The 26,167-nt window shown below is 37.9% G+C and overlaps 1 protein-coding gene across 5 annotated transcripts in view; it reads left to right on the top strand.

The window, feature by feature from the left end:
• The window catches only part of PRKDC (protein kinase, DNA-activated, catalytic subunit), a 232,649-nt gene that overhangs the window by 78,524 nt on the left and 127,958 nt on the right, over positions 1-26,167 (top strand). For all 5 annotated transcript variants that reach the window (XR_003207910.2, XM_025870579.2, XM_073892755.1 and 2 more), the window contains 5 exons: positions 10,062-10,247; positions 10,634-10,738; positions 11,795-11,962; positions 13,633-13,760; positions 25,254-25,461. Coding sequence is in view for 4 of the 5 variants with exons in the window: in XM_025870579.2 (XP_025726364.2) it covers positions 10,062-10,247; positions 10,634-10,738; positions 11,795-11,962; positions 13,633-13,760; positions 25,254-25,461 (795 nt within the window). In the remaining variant the exon portion in view is untranslated. The remainder of the gene's footprint in view (positions 1-10,061; positions 10,248-10,633; positions 10,739-11,794; positions 11,963-13,632; positions 13,761-25,253; positions 25,462-26,167) is intronic.

The raw sequence follows: 26,167 nt of genomic DNA, 5'->3' as shown, positions 1-26,167 counted from the left end.
ATACTATGTTGAATAGCAGTGGTGAGAGTGGACATCCCTGCCGCGTTTCTGACCTTAGGGGGAAGCTCTCAGTTTTTCCCCATTGAGAATGATATTCACTGTAGGTTTTTCATAGATGGCTTTTATATTGACGTATGTATCCTCTATCCCTATACCCTAAAGAGTTTTGATCAAGAGAGAATGCTGTCCTTTGTCATATGCTTTTTCTGCATCTGTTGAGAGGATCATATGATTCTTGTTCTTTCTTTTGTTAATATATTGTATCACATTGATTGATTTGCGGATGTTGAACCAACCTTGCAGCCCAGGGATAAATCCCACTTGGTCATGGTGAATAATCCTCTTAATGTACTGTTGGATACTGTATTGGCTAGTATTTTGGTGAGAATTTTTGCATCCATGTTCACCAAGGATATTGGTCTGTAATTCTCCTTTTTGATGGGGTCTTTGTCTGGTTTTGGGATTAAGGTAATGCTGGCCTCATAAAATGAGTTTGGAAGTTTTCCTTCCATTTCTATTTTTTGGAACAGTTTCAGGAGAATAAGTATTAATTCTTCTTGAAATGTTTGGTAGAATTCCCCTGGGAAGCCATCTGGCCCTGGGCTTTTGTTTGTTGGGAGATTTTTGATGACTGCTTCAATTTCCTTAGTGGTTATAGGTCTGTTCAGGTTTTCTATTTCTTCCTCGTTCAGTTTTGGTAGTTGATACATCTCTAGGAATGCATCCATTTCTTCCAGGTTCTCTAATTTGCTGGCATAGAGTTGCTCATAATATGTTCTTATAATTGTTTGTATGTCTTTGGTGTTGGTTGTGATCTCTCCTCTTTCATTCATGATTTTATTCATTTGGGTCATTTCTCTTTTCTTTTTGATACGTCTGGCCAGGGGCTTATCAATCTTGTTAATTCTTTCAAAGAACCAGCTCCTAGTTTCATTGATCTGTTCTACTGTTCTTTTAGTTTCTATTTCATTGATTTCTGCTCTCATCTTTATTATTTCTCTTCTGCTGGGTTTAGGCTTTATTTGCTGTTTTTTTTCTCTAGCTCCTTTAAGTGTGGGGTTAGGTTGTGTATTTGAGACCTTTCTTGTTTCTTGAGAAAGCCTTGTATTGCTATATACGTTCCTCTTAGGACTGCCTTTGCTGCATCCCAAAGATTTTGAACAGTTGTGTTTTCCATTTTCATTGGTTTCCATGAATTTTTTAAATTCTTCTTTAATTTCCTGGTTGACCCATTCATTCTTTGGTAGGATGCTTTTTAGCCTCCATGTATTTCAGTTCTTTCCGACTTTCCTCTTGTGATTGAGTTCTAGTTTCAAAACATTGTGGTCTGAAAATATGTGGGGAATAATCCCAATCTTTTGGTACCGGTTGAGACCTGATTTGTGACCTAGGATGTGATCTATTCTGGAGAACGTTCCATGGGCACTAGAGAAGAATGTGTATTCAGTTGCTTTGGGATGAAATGTTCTGAATATGTCTGTGAAGTCCATTTGGTCCAGTATGTCATTTAAAGTATTTATTTCCTTGTTGATCTTTTGCTTAGATGATCTGTCCATTTTAGTTGGGGGTGTCAAAAATCCCCCACTATTATTGTATTGTTGTCAATGTGTGTCTTTGCTTTTGTTATTAATTGCCTTATATAATTGGCTGCTCCCATTTTAGGGGCATAGATATTTACAATTGTTAGATCTTCGTGTTGGATAGACCCTTTAAGTAGGATATAGTGTCCTTCCTCATCTCTTAATACAGTCTTTGTTTTAAAATCTAACTTGTCTGATATAAGGATTGCCACCCCAACTTTCTTTTGGTGTCCATTAGCATGGTAAATGGTTTTCCACCCCCTCACTTTCAATGTGGGTGTGTCTTTGGTCTAAAATGAGTCTCTTGCAGACAGCATATCGATGGGTCTTGTTTTTTAATCCAGTGTGATAGCTTGTGTCTTTTGATTGGGGCATTTATCCCATTTACATTCAGGGTAACTATTGAAAGATATGAATTTAGTGCCATTGTATTGCCTGTAAGGGGACTGTTACTGTATATTGTCTGTGTTCCTTTCTAGTCTGTGCTGCTTCTAGGCTCTCTCTTTGCTTAGAGGACCCCTTTCAATATTTCTTGGAGGGCTGGTTTCATGTTTGCAAATTCCTTTAGTTTTTGTTTGTCCTGGGAGATTTTTATCTCTCCTTCTATTTTCAGTGACAGCCTAGCTGGATATAGTATTCTTGGCTGCATATTTTTCTCATTTAGTGCTCTGAATGTATCATGCCAGTCCTTTCTGGCCTGCCAGGTCTCTGTGGATAGGTCTGTTGCCAATCTAATGTTTCTACCATTATAGTTTACATATCTCTTCTCCCGAGCTGCTTTCAAGATTTTCTCTTTGTCTCTGAGACTCGTAAGTTTTACTATTAGATGTCGGAATGTTGACCTATTTTTATTGATTTTGAGAGGGGTTCTCTGTGCCTCCTGGATTTTGATGCCTGTTTCCTTCCCCACGTTAGGGAAGTTCTCTGCTATAACTTGCTCCAGTATACCTTTCGCCCCTGTCTCTCTTTCTTCTTCTTCTGGGATCCCAATTATTCTAATGTTGTTTCGTCTTATCGTATCACTTATCTCTCGAATTCTGCCCTCATGATCCAGTAGTGTTTTTCTCTCTTTTTCTCAGCTTCTTTATTTTCCATCATTTGGTGTTCTATATTTCTAATCCTCTCTTCTGCCTCATGTATCCTAGCAGTTAATGCCCCCATTTTTTATTGCACCTCATTAATAGCCTTTTTGATTTTGACTTGGTTAGATTTTAGTTCTTTTATTTCTCCAGAAAGTGTTTCTCTAATAACTTCCATGCTTTATTCAATCCCAGCTAGTATCTTTAAAATCATGATTCTGAACTCTAGGTCCAACATCGTACTAATGTCCGTATTGAGTAGGTCCCTGGCAGATGGTACTACCTCTTGTTCTTTTTGTTGAGGTGATTTTTTTCGTCTTGTCATTTTGTCCAGAGGAGAATAGATGATTGAGAGAACAAAATGCTAACAGGTTAACAACGTCCCCAGAAAATATACTCTAAACAAATCAGAGAAGACCTGAAACCAGGGGAAAAGAAAGGGAAAGAAAGAGAAAAAAAAAAGTAAAAGAAAAAGATAAAAACAAACAAAAACAGAACAAAACAAAAAAAGCCAGAATATGATCAAATATAATCAGGCTGGTGCATAGATCAGTGCCACACACTAGATTTTGGGTGTATTTTGGTCTGTTAGAAGAAAGTGCCTCCTAATATTGTAAATAAAGACTTTTATATAGGTACAAAATAAGGGTTGATACAATGAAGGGATGGAATATGACTTAAAGATAAAAAGTATAAAAAATTTTAAAAAAGGAATTGATAAGAAGGTGTTTGAAAAAAGAAAGAAGAGGATTAAAAAAAAGGGGGGAGAGAATGTGATCAGGCAGGAGACTAGAACAAAGCCATACACTAGAGATTTAGGGTATATGTTGATATGTTTGAAGAAACTGTATATCAAAATTTTAAAGAGAGAACAACTTATATATATATGCCAAAAAATAAGGGTAACTACTATGAAGGGATAGAATATGACTCTAAAAATGAAAAATAAAAAATTTTTTTTAAAAAAGCGTTTGATAAGATGTTGGTTGAAAAAGGGAAAAAGAAAAATTCAAAAAAAAAAGTTAAAATTAACTTTGAAAGACTAATGAATCATGGTAAAAAAGCCATGAATTCTATGTGCAGTATTCCCCTAGCGCTGGAGTTCTCCCGTTCTCATTGATTGGTAAACTTGGTCTTGGCTGGCTGTTCGTGCTGATCTTCTGGGGGAGGGGCCTGTTGCTGTGGTTTCCAAATGTCTTTGCCCGAGGCAGTATTGTCCCGCCCCTGCTGGGCCAGGCTAAGCAATCTGCTCAGGTTTGCTCTCGGGAGCTTTTGTTCCCTGCACAGCTTTGGAGGACGAGAGTGAAAATTGCGGCCTCCCAAACTCTGCCCTGGAGGAGCCGAGAACTTGGGGCCCCGCTTCTCAGTGCGCCCCCAGAGAAAAGCAGTCAGTCACCCCCGTCTCCCTGGTCTCCGGCTGAACTCCATGCTCAGCCGGCCTGTGACCGAGCGTTTCTATCTCTGATACCCGACCCCCTATGGAGTCTCCAAACCCAGCAGATCCCTGAGGTGTGCTCCCGCACCGCTCCTCCCATGGGATGAAAGGGAGTCTCCCCGGATCTTCCGTTTGTTGGGTTCCTGCTGGAGGAGCAGTGACCCAACTGTCACCGATCACAGTTTATGGCAACCCCGAGCTGAGAGCCCGCGCCTCGGCTCCGTGTCTGCAGCCGGCTTCCCTGCTCTGATACCTGGGAGCTTTGCCACACTCAGGCACCCCCGGTCTTTCTGTGACCCCGAGGGTCCGGAGACCACACTGTCCTGTGAGGGTTCCACCCCCTGCTCAGCCATTGGAGCGACGTCCCTCAGCGGAACCGACTTCTAAAAGTTCCGATTTTGTGCTCTGCAGCTCTATCACTTGCCACAAGCGGCCGACGGAGGCCCCCTCCTCTGCCCTCTATCCTCCCAAATATCGCCTCGGATTCACTTCTCCGCACCTCCTGCCTTCCAGAAAGTGGTCATGTTTCTGTTCAGAGAGTTGTTGCTATTCTTTTCTTCGATCTGTTGAGTTCGTAGGTGTTCAAAATGGTTTGATCCCTATTCAGCTGAATTCCTGAGACCAGAAGAAATCCAGGTCTCCTACTCCTCCACCATCTTGCCCAGTATCCATTACTGCACATTTCTTAAGAACATTTCTAGATATTGGATGCTATTCAGTTGTAAATGTAAATGGAACATTTTCCCTTTATATTTTTTTTTGAAAGATTTATTTATTTGAAAGAGAGAGAGAGAAAATGAGTGGGTAAGGGCCAAAGGGGGTGGGAGAGAGAGAGAGAGAGATAGAAGTAAACTCCCCAGGGGTGCCTGGGTGGCTCAGTCGTTAAGCGTCTGCTTTCATCTCAGATCATGATCCCAGGGTCCTGGGATCGAGCCCCACATTGGGCTCCCTGCTCCGCGGGAAACCTGCTTCTCCCTCTCCCACTCCCTCTGCTTATGTTCCCTCTCTCACTGTGTCTGTCACTGTTGGATAAATAAAATCTTTAAAAATAAATAAATAAATAAGTAAAAAAGAAGTGAACTCCCCAGCTGAGCATGGAGGCTGACACAGGACTCAGTCTCATGAACCTGAGATTATGACCTGAGATGAAATCAAGAATCACTCTTAACTGACCAAGCCACCCAGGCTCCCCACCTTTTTATTTTTTTTTCAAGGATGTGGTATATCAGAAAACTACTGATTTTCTTTATTTTATAACCATTCACATGAATGAATATTCTTTTTCTTTTTTCCACATTTATGGAGATATAATTGATATATAACATTTTGTAAGTTTTAGGTGTACAACATGCTGATTTGATTTAATCAAATTTGGTAATCATACAGAATGATTACTGTGATAAGTTTAGTTAATGTTCATCACCTTATATTGATAAAATTTTTTCCATGCAATGAGAACTTTCAAGCACATCAGCACTTTTCAAATATGTGATACAGATTGTTAACTTTAGTCACCATGCTGTAAATTACATCTCCAGAACTTAATTATCTTATAACTGGAAGTTGTACCTTTGACCACTTTCATTCATTTTGCCCAACTTGGCATCCCCTGCCTCTAGCAAGCATAAGTCTGTTCCCTATGAGTTTGATTTTTTAGATTCCAGGTATAAATGATATACAGTATTTAACTTTCTCTGTAGGATCCATTTCACTTAGCATAATGTTGTCAGGGTCAAATCTATGTTGTGACAATTGGCAGAATTTTCTTCTTTATAATGGCTGAAAAAATTTCATTGTATATGTATGTACCACATCCTTATTCATCTGTTGATGGACACTTAGTTTGTTTCCATGTCTTTGGCTATTGTACATAATGTTGCAATGAACAGAGGGTTGCAAATATATTTTTTAGATAGTGATCTCCTGTTCTTCAGATAAATACCCAGAAGTGGAATTGCCAGACCATGTGGTACTTCTGTTTTTAATTTTTGGAAGGACTGCCACACTGTATTCCATAGTGGCTGCACCAGTTTGCACTCCCAGTAACAGTGCACAAGAGTTCCCTTTTCTTCACATCCTTACCAACACTTTTGTCTTTTTGATGCTAGTTGTTCTTACAGGTATGAGATGATGTCTCACTATGGTTTTGATTTGCATATTCCTGATGATTAGTGATGTTGAGCACCTTTTCATGTACCTTTTGACTACCTGTCTTCTTTGGGAAAATGTCTATTCAGTTCCTCTGCCCATTTTTAAATTAGATTGTTTGATTTTTTTTGCTGTTGAGTTGTATGAGTCCTTCATATATTTTGGATATTAACCCCTTATCAGATACAAGATTTACAGATATTTTCTGCCATTTTCTAGCTTGCCTTTTCATTTTGTTGGTGATTTCTTCTGCTGTGCAGAAGCTTTTTAGTTTGATGTAGTTCCACTTGTTTATTTTTACTATTGTAGCCTTTGCTTTTGGTGTGAAATCCAAAAAACAATCATTGTAAGACCAATGTCAAGGAGCTTATCCCTTAAGGAATTTTATGGCTTCAGGTCTTAAGTTCAAGTCTTTAATACATTTTGAGTTGATTTTTGTGTATGGTGTAAAATAGATTTCAAGTTTCATTCTTTTGCATGTAGCTGTCCAGTTTTCCCACTACCATTTATTGAAGAGACTATCCTTTCTCCATTGTATATTCTTGGCTTCTTTGTCCTTCATCATTGTATATTCTTGGCTCCTTGCATGTGTTCATTTCTGGGCTCTCCATTCTGTTCCATTGATCTATGTTTCTATTTTTATGCCAATACTCTATTGTTTTGATTACTTTGACATAATATAGCATGAAATCAGGAAGCATAATCCCTCCAGCTTTGTTGTTCTTTCTCAGGATTGCTTTGATTATTCAGGGTCTTTTGTGGTTCCATACAAATTTTAGGATTGCTTGTTCTATTTCTATGAAAAATTCCATTGGAATTTTGATAGGGATTGTATTGAATCTGTAGATTGCTTTGGATAATACCAACATTTTGGCAATATTAATTACTCTATTCCATGATTACAGGATATCCTTCCAGTTATTTGCATCTTCAGTTTTTTTCATCAGTGTCTTCTAGTTTTCATCACACAGGTTTTTAATCTCCTTGGTTTAATTTATTCCTAGCTATTTTATTCTATTTGATGCAATTGTAAATGGGATTGTTTTTTTAATTTCACTTTCTGATAGTTGGTTATTAGTGTATAGAAATGCAACAGATTTTTGTATATGGATTTTGTGTCCTGCAACTTTACTGAATTTATTTATTAGTTTTAATAGTTTTTTGGTGGAGTCTTCAGGGTTTCCTATGTATAATATCATGCCATCTGCAAACAGACAGTGTTACTTCTTCCCTTCTGTTTTTGATGCTCTTTTTTTTCTTTTTCTTGTCTGATTGCTATGGCTAGGACTTCCAATACTATGGTGAATAAAAGTGGTAAGAGTGGACATCCTTTTCTTGTTCCTGATATAGGGAAAAAGCTCTCAGTTTTTCAGTATCAAGTGTGATGTCAGCTGTGCATTTATCATATATGGCTTTTATTATGTTGAAGTATGTTCCCTCTGTACCCAATGTGTTGAGTTTTTATCATGAATGGTTGTTGAATTTTATCAAATGTTTTTTCTGTATCTATTAAGATGTTCCTATGATTTTTATCCTTTATTTTGTTAATGTGGTGTATCATGGTAATTGATTTGCAGATGTTGAACCATCCTGGCATCCCTGAAATAAACCCCACTTGATCATGGTATATGATCCTTTTAATGTATTGTTGAATTTGATATGCTGATGTTTTGTTGAGGAGTTTTGCATCTTTGTTCATCAGAGATATTTCCCTGTAATTTTCTTGTAGTTTCCTTGTCTGGTTTTGGTATCAGGGTAATGCTGGCCTCATGGAATGAGTGTGGAAGTGTTGACTTGTCTTCTAGTTTTTTTAGAAGAATTTGAGGATTGGTCTTAGTTCTTCCTTAAATGTTTGGTAGGATTCACAGTGAAGCCATCTGGTCCTGAACTTTTATTTGTTGAGGTTTTTGATTACTGATTCAACCTCCTTACTATTAATTGGTCTGTTCAAATTATCTCCTCAAGATTCAAGCCTGGTATGTTGTATATTTCTAGGAACTTATCAATTTTTTTTCTAGGCTGTCCAATTTGTTGGTGAGTAATTGTTCATAATGGTCTTTTATGATCCTTTGTATATCTTTGGTGTAGAAATACTTTTTTGAAACAAGGAAGTTAAGTGAAAGCCTCCCTGAATTCTGAACTTTGAGGCTTTTAGCTCTCTTCCCCAAGTTTGGCTCCCAGAATATGGTTGGTTAGGTATAATACCTTCAGGCAGGATATCAGAATATTTTGACAAGCCTAAGAGAAGATGAAGATTAAGTGTCATCATTGCCCAGCCAACCTTCAGTGATCCTTATTGCCAGTGACCTTGCCACTGCACAGTACTTTTAGTCAGTTCCTCAATATGTGCCAACAGCCAGGGAGCACCAGGCATCGAGGAAATGGATTCTCTAAAAAGCTATTTGACACAGAGACTATTCAGTGAGATGGAAGTGTAAAGAGAAAACCACAGAAATGAGAGAAGACAGCTTATTGACGAAATAAGAATTGCTACTGAAAAGAACACTGAACAAAAAAGAACATTTGAGAATTAAGCATAGGCATCAGAAATTAAAAATGAAATGGGTTTGGAGATAAAATTTAGGTACTCTCCCAGAGAATAAAGTAAAAAGACAAAACAGAAAGTAATAGAGAAAACATGATGAAACTTGGGATCCACTGATAAGGTCCAGCACCAGGACCTCCTCCTCAGGGGGAAGACAGGCCCTCAAGAGAATGTCCCAGAAATGAAGGCCTTGCGCTTCCAGATGGGAAAGGGCCATTGAGTATCCAGCACGGTGTATGAAAGCAGCCTTACATGGAGCAAATTTCTTGACAATTCAGAACCCCAGGGGCTTCACCATGAGAAAAGATTCTAAAAAGTTTCTGCAAGAGACAACCTGATAACATTTTAAAGAATCAAGAAATCAGATGCCGTTTGTCTTTGCAACTGCAGAGTGGACACTAGAAGACTAAGCCTAATTCCTTTCACAATTCAGCAAAGAAGTTTCCAACCTAGAGTTCTGAATCTGGCCAGACTGTCAGTCATGTGTGAGAGTTGAATGCAGATGTTTCAGATGTGCCAGATTTCAAAGGAATCTTATCTCCTATGCACTCTCATCAGTCAGCCAAGAAAGAGGAAAATGTTGGATCTGGGAAGTTGGCTCAAACACAGAGAAGGGGACTATTCTCCTGGAGGGTGCTGAAGTGACACCCATAGGGCAGTGATCACAGACGTCCCAGCATGGGAACTATGTTGCCACTGAGATGGAGCTGATAAACTTCCTGATGTGTTTAGATGTCTTGAGGTGATTTCATTAATTGGGGAGAGTTTGATGGCAAATAATGATAGGCACATTGAAAACAGCAGAGAAAGCAGATAAGTTAATACTTCAGGGAGATCAGAATGTTGTGTAAAAATGATTGCATTGTCATAATGATAAGAATATTGAATATAAATCTAACAAAATTAGGATGTCAGCTACTGGAAAGGTGTTGGGACAGGAAATGTGTGTGTGTGCAAGCATGTGTATATGCTTCTGTGCATGTGCCTGTATAACAGAGGAGAGTTAATACTTCCTCTCATCGAGAATGCTCCCAACTAAGAAAATAAGCAATAGGATGAACATGATTTCATAAAGGAGACCACCTTATGCTTTTGTGGGAAAATTTACGTGTTAAGTTTTTCTTCTCAAATTTGAGGAGTTATGAAATAAATAGCTCTTAAGAAATAGCATCTTTATTTTCCAAGAATAGCTTTGAACTGAAAGTAGATTTTGTTATATATCCATCAGTCTTGATATTGAGGATTTTTCTTCAAGTACTATACACTTATTTCAGGTAAGCACCGTTCTGAATGGTATGTTAGATCAGAGCTTCAGGGATCGAGCCAGCCAGAAACACCAAGGACTGAAACTTGCGAGTAAAATTCTGCACAACTGGAAGAAGTGGGACTCCTGGTGGGCCAAAGATTCTGCTCCTGAAAGTAAAACAGCAGTGCTGACCTTACTGGCCAAAATTTTGCAGGTACCTTGAGAAACCTTAAAAAAGAAGTTTTTTTGGACTCTGTAAGTTTTATCTTTAAAAATGTGTTGGAGATTTCTTAAGCTCATTGGTTTGATAAGAAAAAATATTTTCACTGGACATTTGCTGATTACCTTACATTTTATACTTTTTCCATTATTATCATTTATACTCATTATCCTTTCCTGTACTTTACCTTTTAGTGTCTTTACATGCATTGTCTTAGCAGATAGATTTAAAATATTTCAGAACAAGAATTGTTAAAATATTGTTGAAGCCAAAGAACAAATTTCTAGATTATTTCTGAAATTAAAAAACTTAGAAAATGTGTTAAAGGAAATTAGAGGCATAATATAGAAATATATCATGTTTTATTTCCTCTCCTTTAGATTGATTCATCTGTATCTTTTAATACAAATCACAGTGCGTTCCCTGAAGTCTTTACAACATATGCTAGTCTACTTGCTGATTCAAAGTTGGGTTTACATTTAAAGGTAAGTGATGAAAAAGATTTTTCTTTCAGATTACATTCTCCATTATTTTCCTATTTTATAATTTTACATATTTGTGATGTGTTCTGTTTTTTATTATGGAAAATTTCACACATATTCAGAAGCAGAGATTACATGATCCTTGTGTACCTGTCACTCAGCCTCAATAGCCATCTGTCTATGGGCATGTCTGTTTCAACTATGCAGCCACCCCTACCCTTGAAAGATACCCCTGGCATCATATTATTTGATCTGCGCATACTTTTTTATGTCTCTCCAAAAAATAAATATAATCACGATGATTTTCCCATACTTAGAAGAATTAATATTTGTCTTTTCATATGTGTGGTTCAAATTGGCTTTTTTGAGAATTGCTGTATTAGTGAATGACAGAATTTAAACTATTAGTCATCTATTAATAAATATATTGGTAATTTTTAGAGTCAAGAACTTAATATTATAATTTTAAAGTCCTATAATAATTAGATTTTATGTTCTAATAAAATATGGCCTTAATGAAAGATGTCTTTTTCGTAGACCATAAGGATATTTCTTTGGAATTTTCTGTTCTGTGGTTAATCAAATTTATCATTCCTCAGTATGAGGGAGCCTGGGAACTTTCTTGCCATGCAAGGGAGATAAGAAATATCATCTAGTTTTACTCTCGTTATAAAGTTCTGAATTAGCTCTGTGAGAAATATTTATAAATTTTCCCATAGGTTGTTCAGTATGCTCTTTCCATACCATACGCTTATCCAGTGTATCTGTATTAGAGTCTGTATTTGTAGAAGGAGAAATCACACAGCATCATCATACAGTGTCCTATTTAATTACACGTATAGCCCTGAGTTGGCCCGCTGGCCTCTAGAGTAGAAGCCGAGATACAGTATTGTGTTCAGGTTGGCTTTCAGTGTAATCTAGAAGGTATTCTGAAGTCATTCATTGAATCCACACAATGCTTTATTTGCAAAGCCTTAAGAAAGCAGTAATTTTATTTATTCTATAGGATTCATAAGACCTGACTGGTGCAATTTCATTATGTCTGCATTGCTCCCACAGGGTCAGGCTGTAATTCTTCTTCCATTCTTCACCAGTCTTACTGGAGGCAGTCTTGAGGACCTTAAGCATGTCCTTGAAAAGCTTATCGTTTCTAATTTCCCCATGAAGTCTGAAGAATTTCCCCCAGGAACTCTGCGGTACAATAATTATGTAGACTGCATGAAAAAGGTTAGTTTTTAGTAGTACCAAGTGAAGTTAAAACATTGTTTTTCTGTTACATATCTTGATGAAAAGAAGTAAGTGAAATATTCAAAGTCAGAGATGTATTGTAACTTTAAGAATTCAGTTCAATTCATTTTGAAAGCTGGGTAGCTGTGGAAGCAGATGCATATCTAAATCCTTTGGAATTCATTCCCTCCCATTTTAAATTGAAATCTTTTATGCAGAAAAACATTGTGAAATATTCTATGCATAATGTATAAATTTTGAAAATTAATGCCAAAAAGAGCTAAGAAATAGAATAAAGTAGTGGTTATTTGAGAAACATCTAGTGATTATCACCTATATTATTTAATATATAGATGAAGATCTCTAAAATACCAGTGGCTTAAACAAGGTGGTAGATTATTTGTTTTTCCATACAATACTAGATTATTGTTATTTATAGCAACTATATACAGGTTTCCCCTGCTATCTAGAAGTGGAACATTTCTGTGAAAACTTTTGTAAGCCAAAATGGCATAAAGCAAAGAAGCAATTACCATTAATTTGTATGGAAATTTTTTGAGCATTCCCAGACCCAAAAAATATCCTCTCTTAGGCCCATTTGATACCAAAGGACACATCTTGCTAACAGGTACACAGAATAAATTGAGATATAGCACAGATGCTCAAAGACAACAGTTCAAAGCTATGGTGGCTTGATGCTGAGATGCTGAGTGTAGTTTCTGGGGAAAGAGCTTGGTGGTGCCACTCTCAGTGCTCAGGGTACATGCTGCCTCTAGCTTGCCAGTCACCTTTTGTGAATGGTGCATTCCTGTAATCAGCAGGTCATTGATGGGGTGACACCATTATGTAGGTGCCATCTAAGCATCCTCTTTCCCAGGCAGTCTGTTACCTAATGGTTATAGCATCCACAAAGATTCTACATAGATCTTCGGTACTTTCTCTTAATGTAATTGTGCTAATGTAAATATAAGTACAGTCACTGAACATTTGAAGGAAGCTTCCAACCTTAAAAGATGTAAACCAACAGGAAAAAGGAACTCAGAGGGAACTGAGTCAACAAAGGGAGATGGGAGGTGAGAACATCAAAGAAACTGTAAGAGTAGTTTCAGAGATGAGAGAAGGTATTGTGTCCATGAAGTAGAACAAATAAGTGCTCTTGGAAATTAAATATATAAAAGCAAAATTTTAAAAAAATACACAAAACAGAAGATAAAATTGAGGCTATTTCCTAGAAAGTAGAACAAACAGACATCAAGGTAGAAAATGGGGGAGTAGAGAACATTAGATGAACAGCCTAGAACAGCTGCTGTGCAGTGAAGATGGTGTGGAAAAGACATGTCTCCAAAATAAAAAAAAACCCAGAGTACCTGGAATGGTGAAGACAAAGACCTCAGTAAAGTCACATCATCGTGGAATTTCAGAACCTGGAATCATATCTTTCAGAAGATCCTGACCGCTGTAACAGAAAAAACATCTGCAAAACCTTAAGAGAATCAAAACTCAAATATTTAGCAAATGTCATTATATGCAGGCATTCACTGTAGCTGCAGAAATGGCAAGTGTTAGCATTTGTTACTTCTCTGTGAAACCCGGTTTTAATTTTCCATTTTGTTATTACTGGTAAGAACAAAACAAAAATAAAGACCCAAGAAAATTATTTTTTTTTCTAGTTTCTAGATGCATTGGAATTATCTCAAAGTCCTGTATTGTTGCAGTTGATGACGGAAATTCTTTGTCGGGAACAGCAACATGTTATGGAAGAATTATTTCAATCTACTTTCAAAAAGATTGCCAGAAAGTAAGTCATTCTATTCTAGTCTGGGACCGGAGACACCATATACTTTTTATTTCTGTGGGGAATTATCTTCTCTGTTCCAAAAAAAGTTGAGGGCAATTGCAGTCAACTCTTACAACTCAATTTTATTTTGTGTTTCTTGATGGAGAAAAAAAGACTTATTGTGAAAGTTTCAAACGTTTTTTTTATTATGAAAGTTTCAAACATATGCAAAGCTAAAAGGTAAGACTGTAACTGAACATCTAGATCAAACATGCATTAAGCATTTTCCAGCCTAATCAACCCTATTTTAGCCTCTTTTCTTTTGTGCTGTAGTTACTGAAATAAAAAACCCTGATGACATGTCATTTCACCTCTAATTCTTTTTTTTTTTTTTTTTTTTTAATTTTAGTTAACATACAGTGCATTATTGGTTTCTGGAGTAGAATTCAGTGATTTATGACTTACAACACCCAGTGCTCATCACAAGTGCCCTTTTTGATAAACATTACCCATCTAGCCCATCCCCCACATTCCTTCATCAACCCTCAGTTTGCTCTCTATTGTTAAGAGTCTCTTATGCTATGTTTCTCTCTCTCCTTTTTTTCTTTTCTCTCTTCCCATATGTTCATCCGTTTTCTTGGGGTGGGGGCACAGGCAGACAGAGAGAGAATCTTAAGCAGGCTCCATACCCAGTACAGAGCCCCATGTGGGCTTGATCTCACGACCCTGAGATCGTGACCAAAACTGACTCAAGAAGAAATAGAAAATCCGAGTATACCTTTAATAAATAAATAAATAGAATTACTCGTTTAAAATCTTACAAAGGAAAGCCCAGATCCAGATAGCTTCCCTGGTGAATTTTCATCAGATATTTAAAGAAGAAATAAGACCAACCTTTCATAAACTTTTCAGAAAATAGAGGAGAAAGGAATACTTCCCAGCTTATCCTGTGGAGTTACAGGATAACAAAGCAAGACAGAATCATTGCAAGAAACCTGTAGACCAATATCCTTCATGAATATAGACACAAAATTTTTCCAAAAATATATTAAAAAATCAAATCCAACAACATATATATATTCTACAATATCAATTGGGATTTGTCCTAGGAATGCAAAACTAGTTTAGCATCTGAGAATCAATTAATAGTATATACTATATTAAAAGACTAAAGGACAAAACCACATTATCATTTCAATAGATATAGATAAATTTGCGACAAGATCCAACATCCATTCATGATAAAAAGGACAAAAGGTTATCTATGGAAAACCAACAGCCAACAAAATATTTAATAGTAAAAGACTGAATGTTTTCCTCCTAAGTCTGTGAACAAGGCAAGGGCATCTGCCCTTTTCAATTCAACATGCAGTTTTGGGGCACCTGGGTGGCTCAGTCAGTTGAACTTCCTGGAGTTCAGAACTGGAGGTTCTAGCCAGTGCAGTCAGGCAAAAGAAAGAAATAAAAGGCAACCAAATTGGAAAAAAAGGAGCAAATTCAATTTTTTTGTTTTTTTGAGAGAGGGAGAGAGAGCATGTGTGCATATGCGGGGGAGTGGGGTGGGATTGAGTGGGGCGAGTGGAATGGGGCAGGGTAGAGAGAGAGAGAGGGAGAGAAGCCCAAGTAGACTCCTAGCTGAGTGCAGAGCCTGATGTGGGGCTCAATCCCATGATCCTGAGACCATCACCTAGCCGAGATCAAGAATCAGAAGTTCAACTGACACTCAGATGCCCCAAAACTCTCTATTCACAGATGGCATGAGGTAGAAAATCCTAAAGATCTACAGAAAGCTATTAGAACTAATAAATAATTATAGAAAATTTGTAGGATATAATATCAATGTTAAAAAAAATCAGTTCTTTTTCTATATATGAGCAGAAAACATTTAAAACTATAATTAAAAATATAATTGCATTCATAATATCACCAAAAAGAACAAAGTACTTAAGAATAAATTTAATGAAAGAATGGCAAGACTTGTACACTAAAACTTATAGCCCATTGCTGAGGAAATCAAAAATTAAAGATTTAAATAAGTGGAGAGACACGCCATGTTCATGAATTTGAAGATTCAGTATTGTTAACATGGCAGTTAAGTTGTGTAAATTTAACGCAGTCCCTATAACAATTCCAGCAATACTTTTTTGTGTGTGTGCAGTTTAAAATTTTCATTTTAATTATAACTTACTTAGAATATACTCTGATACACAGTGAAAGTTTATGTTCTAAAATCCCTTGGTAAATTATTTTTCAATATGTGGTTATTAAACCAATTAGGTTTATTTTAGTTAATTTTCAGAAATAGAAATTGTTTATCTTTTGCCTTTTGATCTAATTTTGTTTTTGAAAATGTAAAATATTTACAGGATTTGGAAGTCATAACTATATAATGAACTATATTTAAGAGTCTTGCTTCTGTCCATGTTCCTAACCTTAGGGGAAAAGCTCTCAGTTTTTCCCCGTTGAGAATGATATTCACTGTGGGTTTTTCATAGATGGCTTTTATGATATTGAGGTATGTACCCTCTATCCCTATACTCTGAAGAGTTTTAATCAAGAAAGGATGCAGTACTTTGTCAAATGCTTTTTCTGCATCTATTGAGGGGATCATATGGTTCTTGTTCTTTTTTTTATTAATATATCGTATCACATTGATTTGCAGATGTTGAACCAACCTTGCAGCCCAGGAATAAATCCCACTTGGTCGTAGTAAATAATCCTTTTAATGTACTGTTGGATCCTATTGGCTAGTATTTTGGTGAGCATTTTTGCATCCACGTTCATCAGGGATATTTGTCTGTAATTCTCCTTTTTGATAGGGTCTTTGGTTTTGCAATCAAGGTGTAATGCTGGTGTCATAAAATAAGTATGGAAGTTTTCCTTCCATTTCTATTTCTTGGAACAGTTTCAGAAGAATAGGTATTAATTCTTCTTTAAATGTTTGCTAGAATTCGCTTGGGAAGCCATCTGGTCCTGGACTCTTGTTTGTTGGGAGATTTTTGATAACTGCTTCAATTTCCTTAGTGGTGATAGGTCTGTTCAGGTTTTCTGTTTATTTCTGGTTCAGTTTTGGTAGTTTATACATCTCTAAGAATGTATCCATTTCTTCCAGATTATCTAATTTGCTGGCATAGAGTTGCTCATAATATGTTCTTATAATTGTTTGTATTTCTTTGGTGTTGGTTGTGATCTCTCCTCTTTCATTCATGATTTTATTCATTTGGGTCATTTCTCTTTTCTTTTTGATACGTCTGGCCAGGGGCTTATCAATCTTGTTAATTCTTTCAAAGAACCAGCTCCTAGTTTCATTGATCTGTTCTACTGTTCTTTTGGTTTCTATTTCATTGATTTCTGCTCTCATCTTTATTATTTCTCTTCTGCTGGGTTTAGGCTTTATTTGCTGTATTTTCTCCAGCTCCTTTAGATGTAGGGTTAGGTTGTGTATTTGAGACCTTTCTTCTTTCTTGAGAAAGGCTTGTATTGCTATATATGTTCCTCTTAGGACTGCCTTTGCTGCATCCCAAGATTTTGAGCAGTTCTGTTTTCATTTTCATTGGTTTCCATGAATTTTTTTAATTCTTCTTTAATTTCCTGGTTGACCCATTCATTTTTTAGTAGGATGCTCTTTAGCCTCCATGTATTTTGAGTTCTTCCAACTTTCCTCTTGTGATTGAGTTCCAGTTTCAAAGCATTCTGGTCTGAAAATATGCAGGGAATGATCCCAATCTTTTGGTACCAGTTGAGACCTGATTTGTGACCTAGGTTGTGATCTATTCTGGAGAATGTTCCATGGGCCCTAGAGAAGAATGTGTATTCTGTTGCTTTGGAATGGCATGTTCTGAATGTATCTGTGAAGTCCATTTGGTCGAGTGTGTCATTTAAAGTCTTTATTTCCTTGTTGATCTTTTGCTTAGATGATCTGTCCATTTCAGTCATGGGGGGGTGTTAAAGTCCCCTACTATTATTGTATTATTGTCGATGTGTTTCTTTGATTTTGTTATTAATTGGCTTATATAATTGGCTGCTCCCATGTTAGGGACATAGATATTTACAATTGTTAGATCTTCTTGTTGGATAGACCCTTTAAGTAGAATATAGTGTCCTTCCTCATCTCTTATTATAGTCTTTTGTTTAAAATCTAATTTCTCTGATATAAGGATTGCCACCCTAGCTTTCTTTTGGTGTCCGTTAGCATGGTAAATGGTTTTCCACCCCCTCACTTTCAATGTGGGGGTGTCTTTGGGTCTAAAATGAGTCTCTTGCAGACAGCATATCAATGGGGCTTGTTTTTTTATCCAGTCTGATAGCCTGTGTCTTTTGATTGGGGCATTTAACCCTTTTACATTCAGGGTAAGTATTGAAAGATATGAATTTAGTGCCGTTGTATTGCCTGTAAGGTGACTGTTACTGTATATTGTCCATGTTCCTTTCTGGTCTATGTTACTTTTAGGCTCTATCTTTGCCTAGAGGACCCATTTCAGTATTTCTTGTAGAGCTGGTTTGGTGTTTCCAAATTCTTTTAGTTTTTGTTTGTCCTGGAAGCTTTTTAACTCTCCCTCTATTTTCAGTGACAGCCTGGCTGGATATAGTATTCTTGGCCACATATTTTTCTCGTTTACTGCTCTGAATATATCATGCCAGTCCTTTCTGGCCTGCTGGGTCTCTTTGGATAGGTCTGCTGCCAATCTAATGTTTCTACCATTGTAGGTTATAGAGCTCTTGTCCCGAGCTGCTTTCAGGATTTTCTCTTTGTCTCTGAGACTTGTAAGTTTTACTATTAGTTGTTGGGGTGTTGACCTATTTTTATTGATTTTGAGGGGGGTTCTCTGTGCCTCCTGGATTTTGATGCCTGTTTCCTTCCCCAAATTAGGGAAGTTCTCCGCTATAATTTGCTCCAATATACTGTCTGCCCCTCTCTTTCTTCTTCTTCTGGGATTCCATTATTCTAATATTGTTTCATCTTATGGTATCACTTATTTCTCGAATTCTGCCCTCGTGATCCAGTAGTTGTTTATCTCTCTTTTTCTCAGCTTCTTTATTCTCCATCATTTGGTCTTTTATATCACTAATTCGCTCTTCTGCCTTATTTATCCTAGCATTTAGAGCTTACATTTTTTATTGCACCTCTTTAGTAGCCTTTTTGATTTTGATTGATTTCGGTTATATTTTAGTTTTTTATTTCTCCAGGAAGGGTGTCTCTAGTAACTTCCATGCTTTTTTCAAGCCCAGCTAGTAATCTTTATAATCGTCATTCTGAACTCTAGTACCAACATGTTACTAATGTCGTATTGATTAGATCCCTAGCAGTCAGTACTGCCTCTTGTTCTTTTTTTTTGAGGTGAGTTTTTCTATCTTGTCATTTTGTCTAGAGGAGAATAGATGAATGAGTGAACAAAATGCTAACAGGGTAACAGAGACCCCAGAAAAATATGCACTAAACAAATCAGAAGAGCCCCGAAACCAGGGGGAAAGAAAGGAAAAGAAAGAAAAAAAACAGAATATGAATAAATATGATCAGGCTGGTGCATAGATCAGTATGATCTGATCACATACTAGATTTGGGGCATATTTTGGTCTGTTAGAAGAAAGTGCCTCCCAAAATTTTAAATAAAGAAAAAACTTATATATGTACAAAAATAATGGTTAGTATGATGACTGTAAAGATGAAAATTATAAAAGATTTTATAAAAGGAATTGATAAGATAGGAAGTTGGTTGAAAAAAGAAAGGAGAGAAATTTAAAAAAAAAGAGAAAATGTGATCAGGCAGGAGACGAGAACAAAGCCCATACACTAGAGATTTAGGGTATATTTTGGTCTGTTAGAAGAAACTGTATCCCAAAATTTTAAAAAGAAAACAATTTATATATACACAAAAAATAAGGTTAACTATAATGAAGGGATAGAATATGACTAAAAATGAAAAAGATTTTTATTTTTTTTTTTTAAAGATTTTTATTTATTTATTGAGAGAGAGAGAGAATGGTAGAGAGAGAGCATGAGAGGGAAGAAGGTCAGAGGGAGAGGCAGACTCCCTGCTGAGCAGGGAGCCTGATGCGGGACTCGATCCCGGGACTCCAGGATCATGACCTGAGCCGAAGGCAGTCGCTTAACCGACTGAGCCACCCAGGCACCCGAAAAAGATTTTTAAAAAAGGGATTGATAAGATGGTTGAAAAAGGGAAAAAGAAAAATTCAAAAAAAAAATAGAAAAAAAGAATTCTGAATGTTAACTTTGAAGACTAAAGAATCATCAGGAAAAAAGCCATGAATTCTATGTGCTGTATTCCCCTAGTGCTGGATTCTACTGTTCTCATTGATTGGTAAACCTGGTCTTGGCTGGCTGTTCTTGCTGATCTGCGGGAGGGGCCTGTTGCAGTGATTCTCAAATGTCTTTGCCCGAGGCAGAATTGACCAGCCCTTGCCAGGGACCAGGCTAAGTAATCTGCTTGGGTTTGCTCTCGGTAGCTTTTATACAACTTTCTGTACAGCTTTGGAGGACGAGAATTCAGGGCCCCGCTCCTCAGTGTGTCCCCAGAGAAAAGCAGTCAATCACTCCTGTCTCTCCGGTCTCCAGCCACACTCTGTGCTCACCCGGCCTGTGACCGAGCATTTCTGTCTCAGGCACAGGTCCCCGTTTGGAGTCTCCAAACCCAGCAGATTCCTGTGGTGCACTCCCACGCCACTCCTCCCTGAGGAGGAAGGGCAGTCTCCCCAACTCTGCCGCTTGTTGGGTCCCTGCTGGAAGAGTAGTGGCCCGACTGTGCCGCAGATCACAGTTTATGGAAGTACTGAGCTGAGAGCCTACTTCTTGGCTCCGTCTTTGCAGTCAGCTTCCCCACTCTGCTACCTGGGAGCTCTGCCACACTCAGGCACCCCCGGTCTTTCTGTGACCCTGAGGATCCTGAGACCACACTGTCCCAGCAAGGGTTCCACCCCCGCTTAGCCACTGGAGTGACATCCCTCAGTGGAGCAGACTTCTAAAAGTTCCAGTTTTGTGCTCTTCTGCTTTATCACTTGCCGGTAGCCAGCTTCCTCCCCCCGGGGTCTGTCTTCCGAAATATTGCCTCGGATTCACTTCTCCACACGTCCTACCTTCCAAAAAGTGGTCGCTCTTCTGTTCATAGAACTGCTGCTATTCTTTTCTTCGATCTCCTGTTGAATTTGTAGATGTTCAGAATGGTTTGATCCCTATCCAGCTGAATTCCTTGGACCAGATGAAATTTTGGTCTGCTACTCCTCCGCCATCTTGCTCTCATTCAAAGGCATCCATTTCTTCCCGGTTCCTCAATATTAGCATATAGTTGTTGGTAATAATTTCTAATAATTTTTTTCTGTTTCATTGTTGTTAGTCGTGATCTCTCCCCTTTCATTCATAATTTTATTAATTTGGGTCCTTTCTCTTTTCTTCTGGATAAGTCTGTCCAGTGGTTTATTGATCTTATGGGAGATCTTCTTTCAAAGAACCAGCTTCTGGTTTCGTTGATCTGATCTACTGTGTTTCTGCTTTCTAATTCATTGATCTCTGCTCTAATCTGAATTATTTCTCTTCTCATGTGTGGCTTAGGCATCATTTGTTGCTTTTTCTCTAGTTCTTTAAGGTGTAAAGTTAGTTGGTGAATTCGGGATTTTTCTATTTTTTTTAGTGAGGCTTGGATGGCTATGTATTTCCCCTTTAAGACCGCCTTTGCACTATCCCATAGGTTTTGGACTGATGTGTTTTCTTTCTCTTTGGTTTCCATGAATTGTTTAAGTTCTTCTTTGATTTCCTGGTTGACCCAAACATTCTTTAGCAGAGTGGTCTTTAGCTTCCAAGTGTTTGAATTTCTTCCAAATTTTTTCTTGTGATTGAGTTCCATTTTCAAAGCATTATGGTCTGGAATATGCATGAATAATCTCAATCTTTTGGTATCTGTTGAGACCTGATTTGTGGCCCAGTATGTGGTCTATTCTGCAGAAAGTTCCATGTGTGCTCGAGAAGAATGAGTATTCTGTTGTTTTAGGGTGGAATGTTCTGTATATATCTATGAGGTCCATCTGGTCCAGTGTGTCATTCAAAGTTCTTGTTTCTTTGTTGATTTTCTGCTTAGATGATCTGTCTATTGCTGAGAGTGGAGTATTGAGGTCTACAATTAACGTATTGTTATCAATATGATTCTTTATTTTGGTTAGGTTGGCTTATGTAGATGGCTGCTCCCATGTTGGGGTCATAGATATTTACAATTGTTAGATCTTTTCATTGGATAGACCCTTTAAGAATGATGTAGTGTCCTTCTGTGTCTCTAACTACAGTCTTTAGCTTAAAATCTAATTTGTCTGATACGAGAATTGCTACCCCAGCTTTCTTTTGAGGTCCATTGGCATGGAAGATGGATCTCCATCCCTTCACTTTCAGTGTGGATGTATCTTTAGGTTCAAAATGAGTCTCTTTTAGACAGCATATGGATGGGTCCTGTCTTTTTATCCAATCTGCAACCCTGTGCCTTTTTATGGGTACATTTATGCCATTCATGTTTGGAGTGATTATTGAAAGATACGTATTTATTGTCATCATGTTGCCTGTGAAGTCCTTGTTTCTATAGATTGTCTCTGTAAATTTCTATTCTATATCACTCTTGGGGTCTCTCTCCTTTTATAGAACCCCCCTTAATATTTCTTGCAGGGCCATCTTAATGGTCACATATTCTTTCAGTTTCTGCCAGTGTTGGAATCTCTGCATCTCTCCATCCATTCTAAATGACAGCCTTGCCGGATAAAGTATTCTTGGCTGCATGTTCTTCTCATTTAATACCCTGAATATGTCTTGCCAGCCCTTTCTGGCTTGCCAGGTGTCTGTGGATAGGTATGACGTTGCTCTGATGTTCCTCCCCATGTACGTAAGGAATCTCTTCCCCCTAACTGACCTTAAGATGGTTTCCTTAGTTCTAAATTGCAAGTTTTACTATTACATGCCGGGGGGCGTTGGTCTATTTTCCTTGATATTGGGAGGGGTCCTCTCTGCCTCTAGGATGCGAATGTTTGTTTCATTCCCCAGATTAGGGAAGTTCTCAGCTACGATTTGCTCAAATATATCTTGTCTTCTCTCTCTCTCCACCCCCTCAGGGATCCCAATAATTCTGACATTGGAATGTTTCATGGCATCACTTATTTCTCTAATTCTGTTTTCATGGATTTTAAGCTGTTTCTCCCAGGTCTCCTCTTTTTCCTTCTTTTCTATCAGTTTGTCTTCCAGATCACTAATTCTTTCTTCTGCCTTGTTTACTCTAGCTGTTAGAGTTTCTAGATTAGATTGGATCTCATTGATAGTATTTTTTAAGTTCTACCAGTTCAGCTCTCATTTCTGCCCTTAGGGACTCTATGTTGCCATTAATCGATTTCTCCATTCTAGCTATCGTCTTTATAACTGAAGTCCATTTCCGACATCTTGCTTATATCTCTATTCATTTGTAAATCTGTGGCAGAAGTCACATTCTCTGAGTCATTCCTATTTTGGGGCATCCTCCTAGTCATTCTATTGAGGGGTGGTTGAGGGAATATAGAGAGTCCAAATTATTGACCACAACCCAAGTGAGATGCACCTGTTTTATAGGGGCCTTAGGATTGTTACCCTTTGTTCTCCCAGCCTGTCTTCCAGGGGAGGGACCTGTCGTGCAGTTACTCAGGCAACCCTGTTTAGGCAGAGTTGCCCTGCCCCCTGTGGCAGGAGGGGAATGGGCTCAGTGAAAACCGTTTTTTGGGGGCTTTTGTTCTCTGGTGGCTTTCCCTGGCGGCTTTCCGCGTCTCTTTCGAGAGTCAGAGCAGAAGAGACCATTTCCAACACTCTGCCTTAGAACAGAGAGATTGCAGTCTGTTCTTCAGTGAGCTCTCCAGGCCACGCTATTTCCATTTCTGTCTGTGCTGCTAAAAACTGCAGTGTCATGAGTTGTGCGCCCCTCAGCAGTGCTCCCAGCTCTCCTTTCCAAGTCGAGGCACGTCTCTGCCCTTTGTGCTTCTAAAACCACCAGCCACCCCCAGTTCTCACATGTGGCCCCACCAGTCCAGGTTTCAGTCCAGAGGGCTGCCCTAAAGTCCTTTCCCCACCTCTACCGGTCTGTGAGTCTGTGCCCCGTTCCCAGCACCAGAGGCCTACATGCATGGATGGTGCAGGATCCCGAAGGCTCCCTCCCCCTTCCATTTATCTCCCGATATCTGCCCGCAGAATCACAGCTCCCCAGATCATACCTCGAAACCAACTGCCTGCAATATTCTGTTTGTAGAGATTCAGATATATCTTCTTACATCTCATGCTGATTTTGTGGGTGATCAGAGTGGTCTGGTAGCTATCCAGCTCAATTTAGGGGATCAGTTTGAATAAGTTCCCCTACTCCTCTGCCATCTTTTCCTCTCCTTCCTTGCCAATATCTTTAGCATGGATTCCAAAACATAATTCAAAAGGTAAATGCATTTGTAATTTTGCCAACTTTCACCGCATCCCTTATTTGGAGGCTATAATTTTTTGCATTCCCTTGGCCCTGTACAAGAGTGTCTATTTCATCATAGTCTTGCCAGTAGAGTGTATTGTGATTTTTTCCAATTTGATAGGTGAGAAAGAATTTCTCAGTGTTACTTTAATTTATATTTCTCATTACGAATGAAATAGAGCATATATTCATATATTTAAAGCTCATTTGCATTTATTTTTAGTAAACTATCTTCTGGCCCGTTTTTATAATCAGATTTTGCTCTTTTTCTTTTCCTCCTCCTCCTCTTAGCTTTCTCTGTAAGAGTTTTAGGGCTGTGCATCTCTGCTGTGCTCACTATCAGGAAGCTCCTCAAAAGAATTTAACTCTAAGATAGTGCCCAAATAAATATTACAGAAGCCCATGTAGCATCTGGTAGTGATCTGAGCCTTAAAATTTTATGACTGAATTACCTTCTAAATTGAACATTTTTGCCCTGGTTAATGTTTAACTACTGAGTATCAGGATTTTAGAACTAGAAAAGGATTTTAATGATCATTGAGTCTTAACCTCATATTTTTGTAGGTGAGGAAACTAACTGTATTCTTGGTTTATACACAAAATCTTATAGATGATCATTCAACTATCTTATATTCCAGATGACAGTATAAAGGGCCAGATGAATATTTCTTTGTACAGGAGATAGGAATGTCAGTTTGTTACTAGGAAGAGACTAGAATTTTTAAATTATAACTCCTGAGTTTCAGATTCTGGAACTGTGATCATCTTCAGGCCTGAGACTATCCCAAAGCCTTCCAGATGTTTTCTAAAGAAACCAGATTTGAAAGTAAATGAAAACAGTTCTTCTTAATGCCTAAATTGGGCATGAAGATTTCTGGGGATGAGTACAATAATATGGTTCATGTACAAATGCTTCTTGTATTTCATGGTTTTTATATATAATAATCTTTAAAGTTATTTATAATCATTGGTGTTTATTTTGCTTGTTATGTGGGTAGGCATTCGTAAAATATTTGTTCAAAGCAGGGATGTTCATATAATTTTCTTTTTTTCTTAGGAGTTCATGTGTCACACAATTAGCCCTTTTGGAAAGGGTGTACAGAATGTTCAAGAGGGACGAGCTACTTTCAAATGTTACTCGCCAAGCTTTTGTAGATCGCTCCCTTCTCACCCTTTTGTGGCATTGTAGCCTGAGTGCTTTGAGAGAATTCTTCAGCAAAATTGTAGTGGATGCCGTTGATGTGTTGAAGTCTAGATTTACGAAGGTATTGTACATCTATTATTAAATTTAATATTACTAAGAATTGACAAATCTCCTTGATTGGTGTCCTTAAAAATTTCAGTGTGTTCACTCAGAGGATCTTTAGTGCTCAAGGAGTGTTACCTCAACAGTTTGATAACAATCTGTATTTACATGGGTTCTGCATTAGGTTCCTGAGGGTGCTGTAACAAATTACCACCAATGTGGCTTAGAACATCAGAAATTTATTCTCTTATAGTTCTGTAGGCCAGAAATCAGCATCCTTGGGCTTCAGTCAGGGTGTTGCAAGGCTCCAGAGGCCCGAGGGGCAAATACATTCTTTGCCTCTTCCCGCTTTTGGTGGCTGCCAGCATTCCTTGGCTTGTGGCCGGATCACTCCTCTCTTTGCTTCTATGGTCACATTGCCTCCTCCTCTTCTAATTGCTCTCTGCCTCCCTCTTATAAACATATGATTGCATTTAGGACCCATTTGAATAATCTCCCCATCTCTTTACTTGATTTTGTCTGTATAATCCTTTTTTATCATATAAGGTAACATTCATGGTTCCAGTGATTAAAACATGGGTATTTGTAAGGGGATATTATTCAGCTGAATACAGGCCGCCTGCACCAAATATTCCCATTTGCAAATACATTTATCCCATCCCATATCCCCCAAAGTCTAAATGCATTACCTCATCAACTTTTAAGTCCAAAATTGTGTCTGAATA

This window comes from Callorhinus ursinus, unplaced genomic scaffold (genome assembly GCF_003265705.2).
Source record: "Callorhinus ursinus isolate GAN/ISIS: 27379988/994484 unplaced genomic scaffold, GSC_fseal_2.0 scaffold5, whole genome shotgun sequence".
NCBI lineage: Eukaryota > Metazoa > Chordata > Mammalia > Carnivora > Otariidae > Callorhinus > Callorhinus ursinus.
This window is presented reverse-complemented; position numbering and strand designations above follow the sequence as displayed.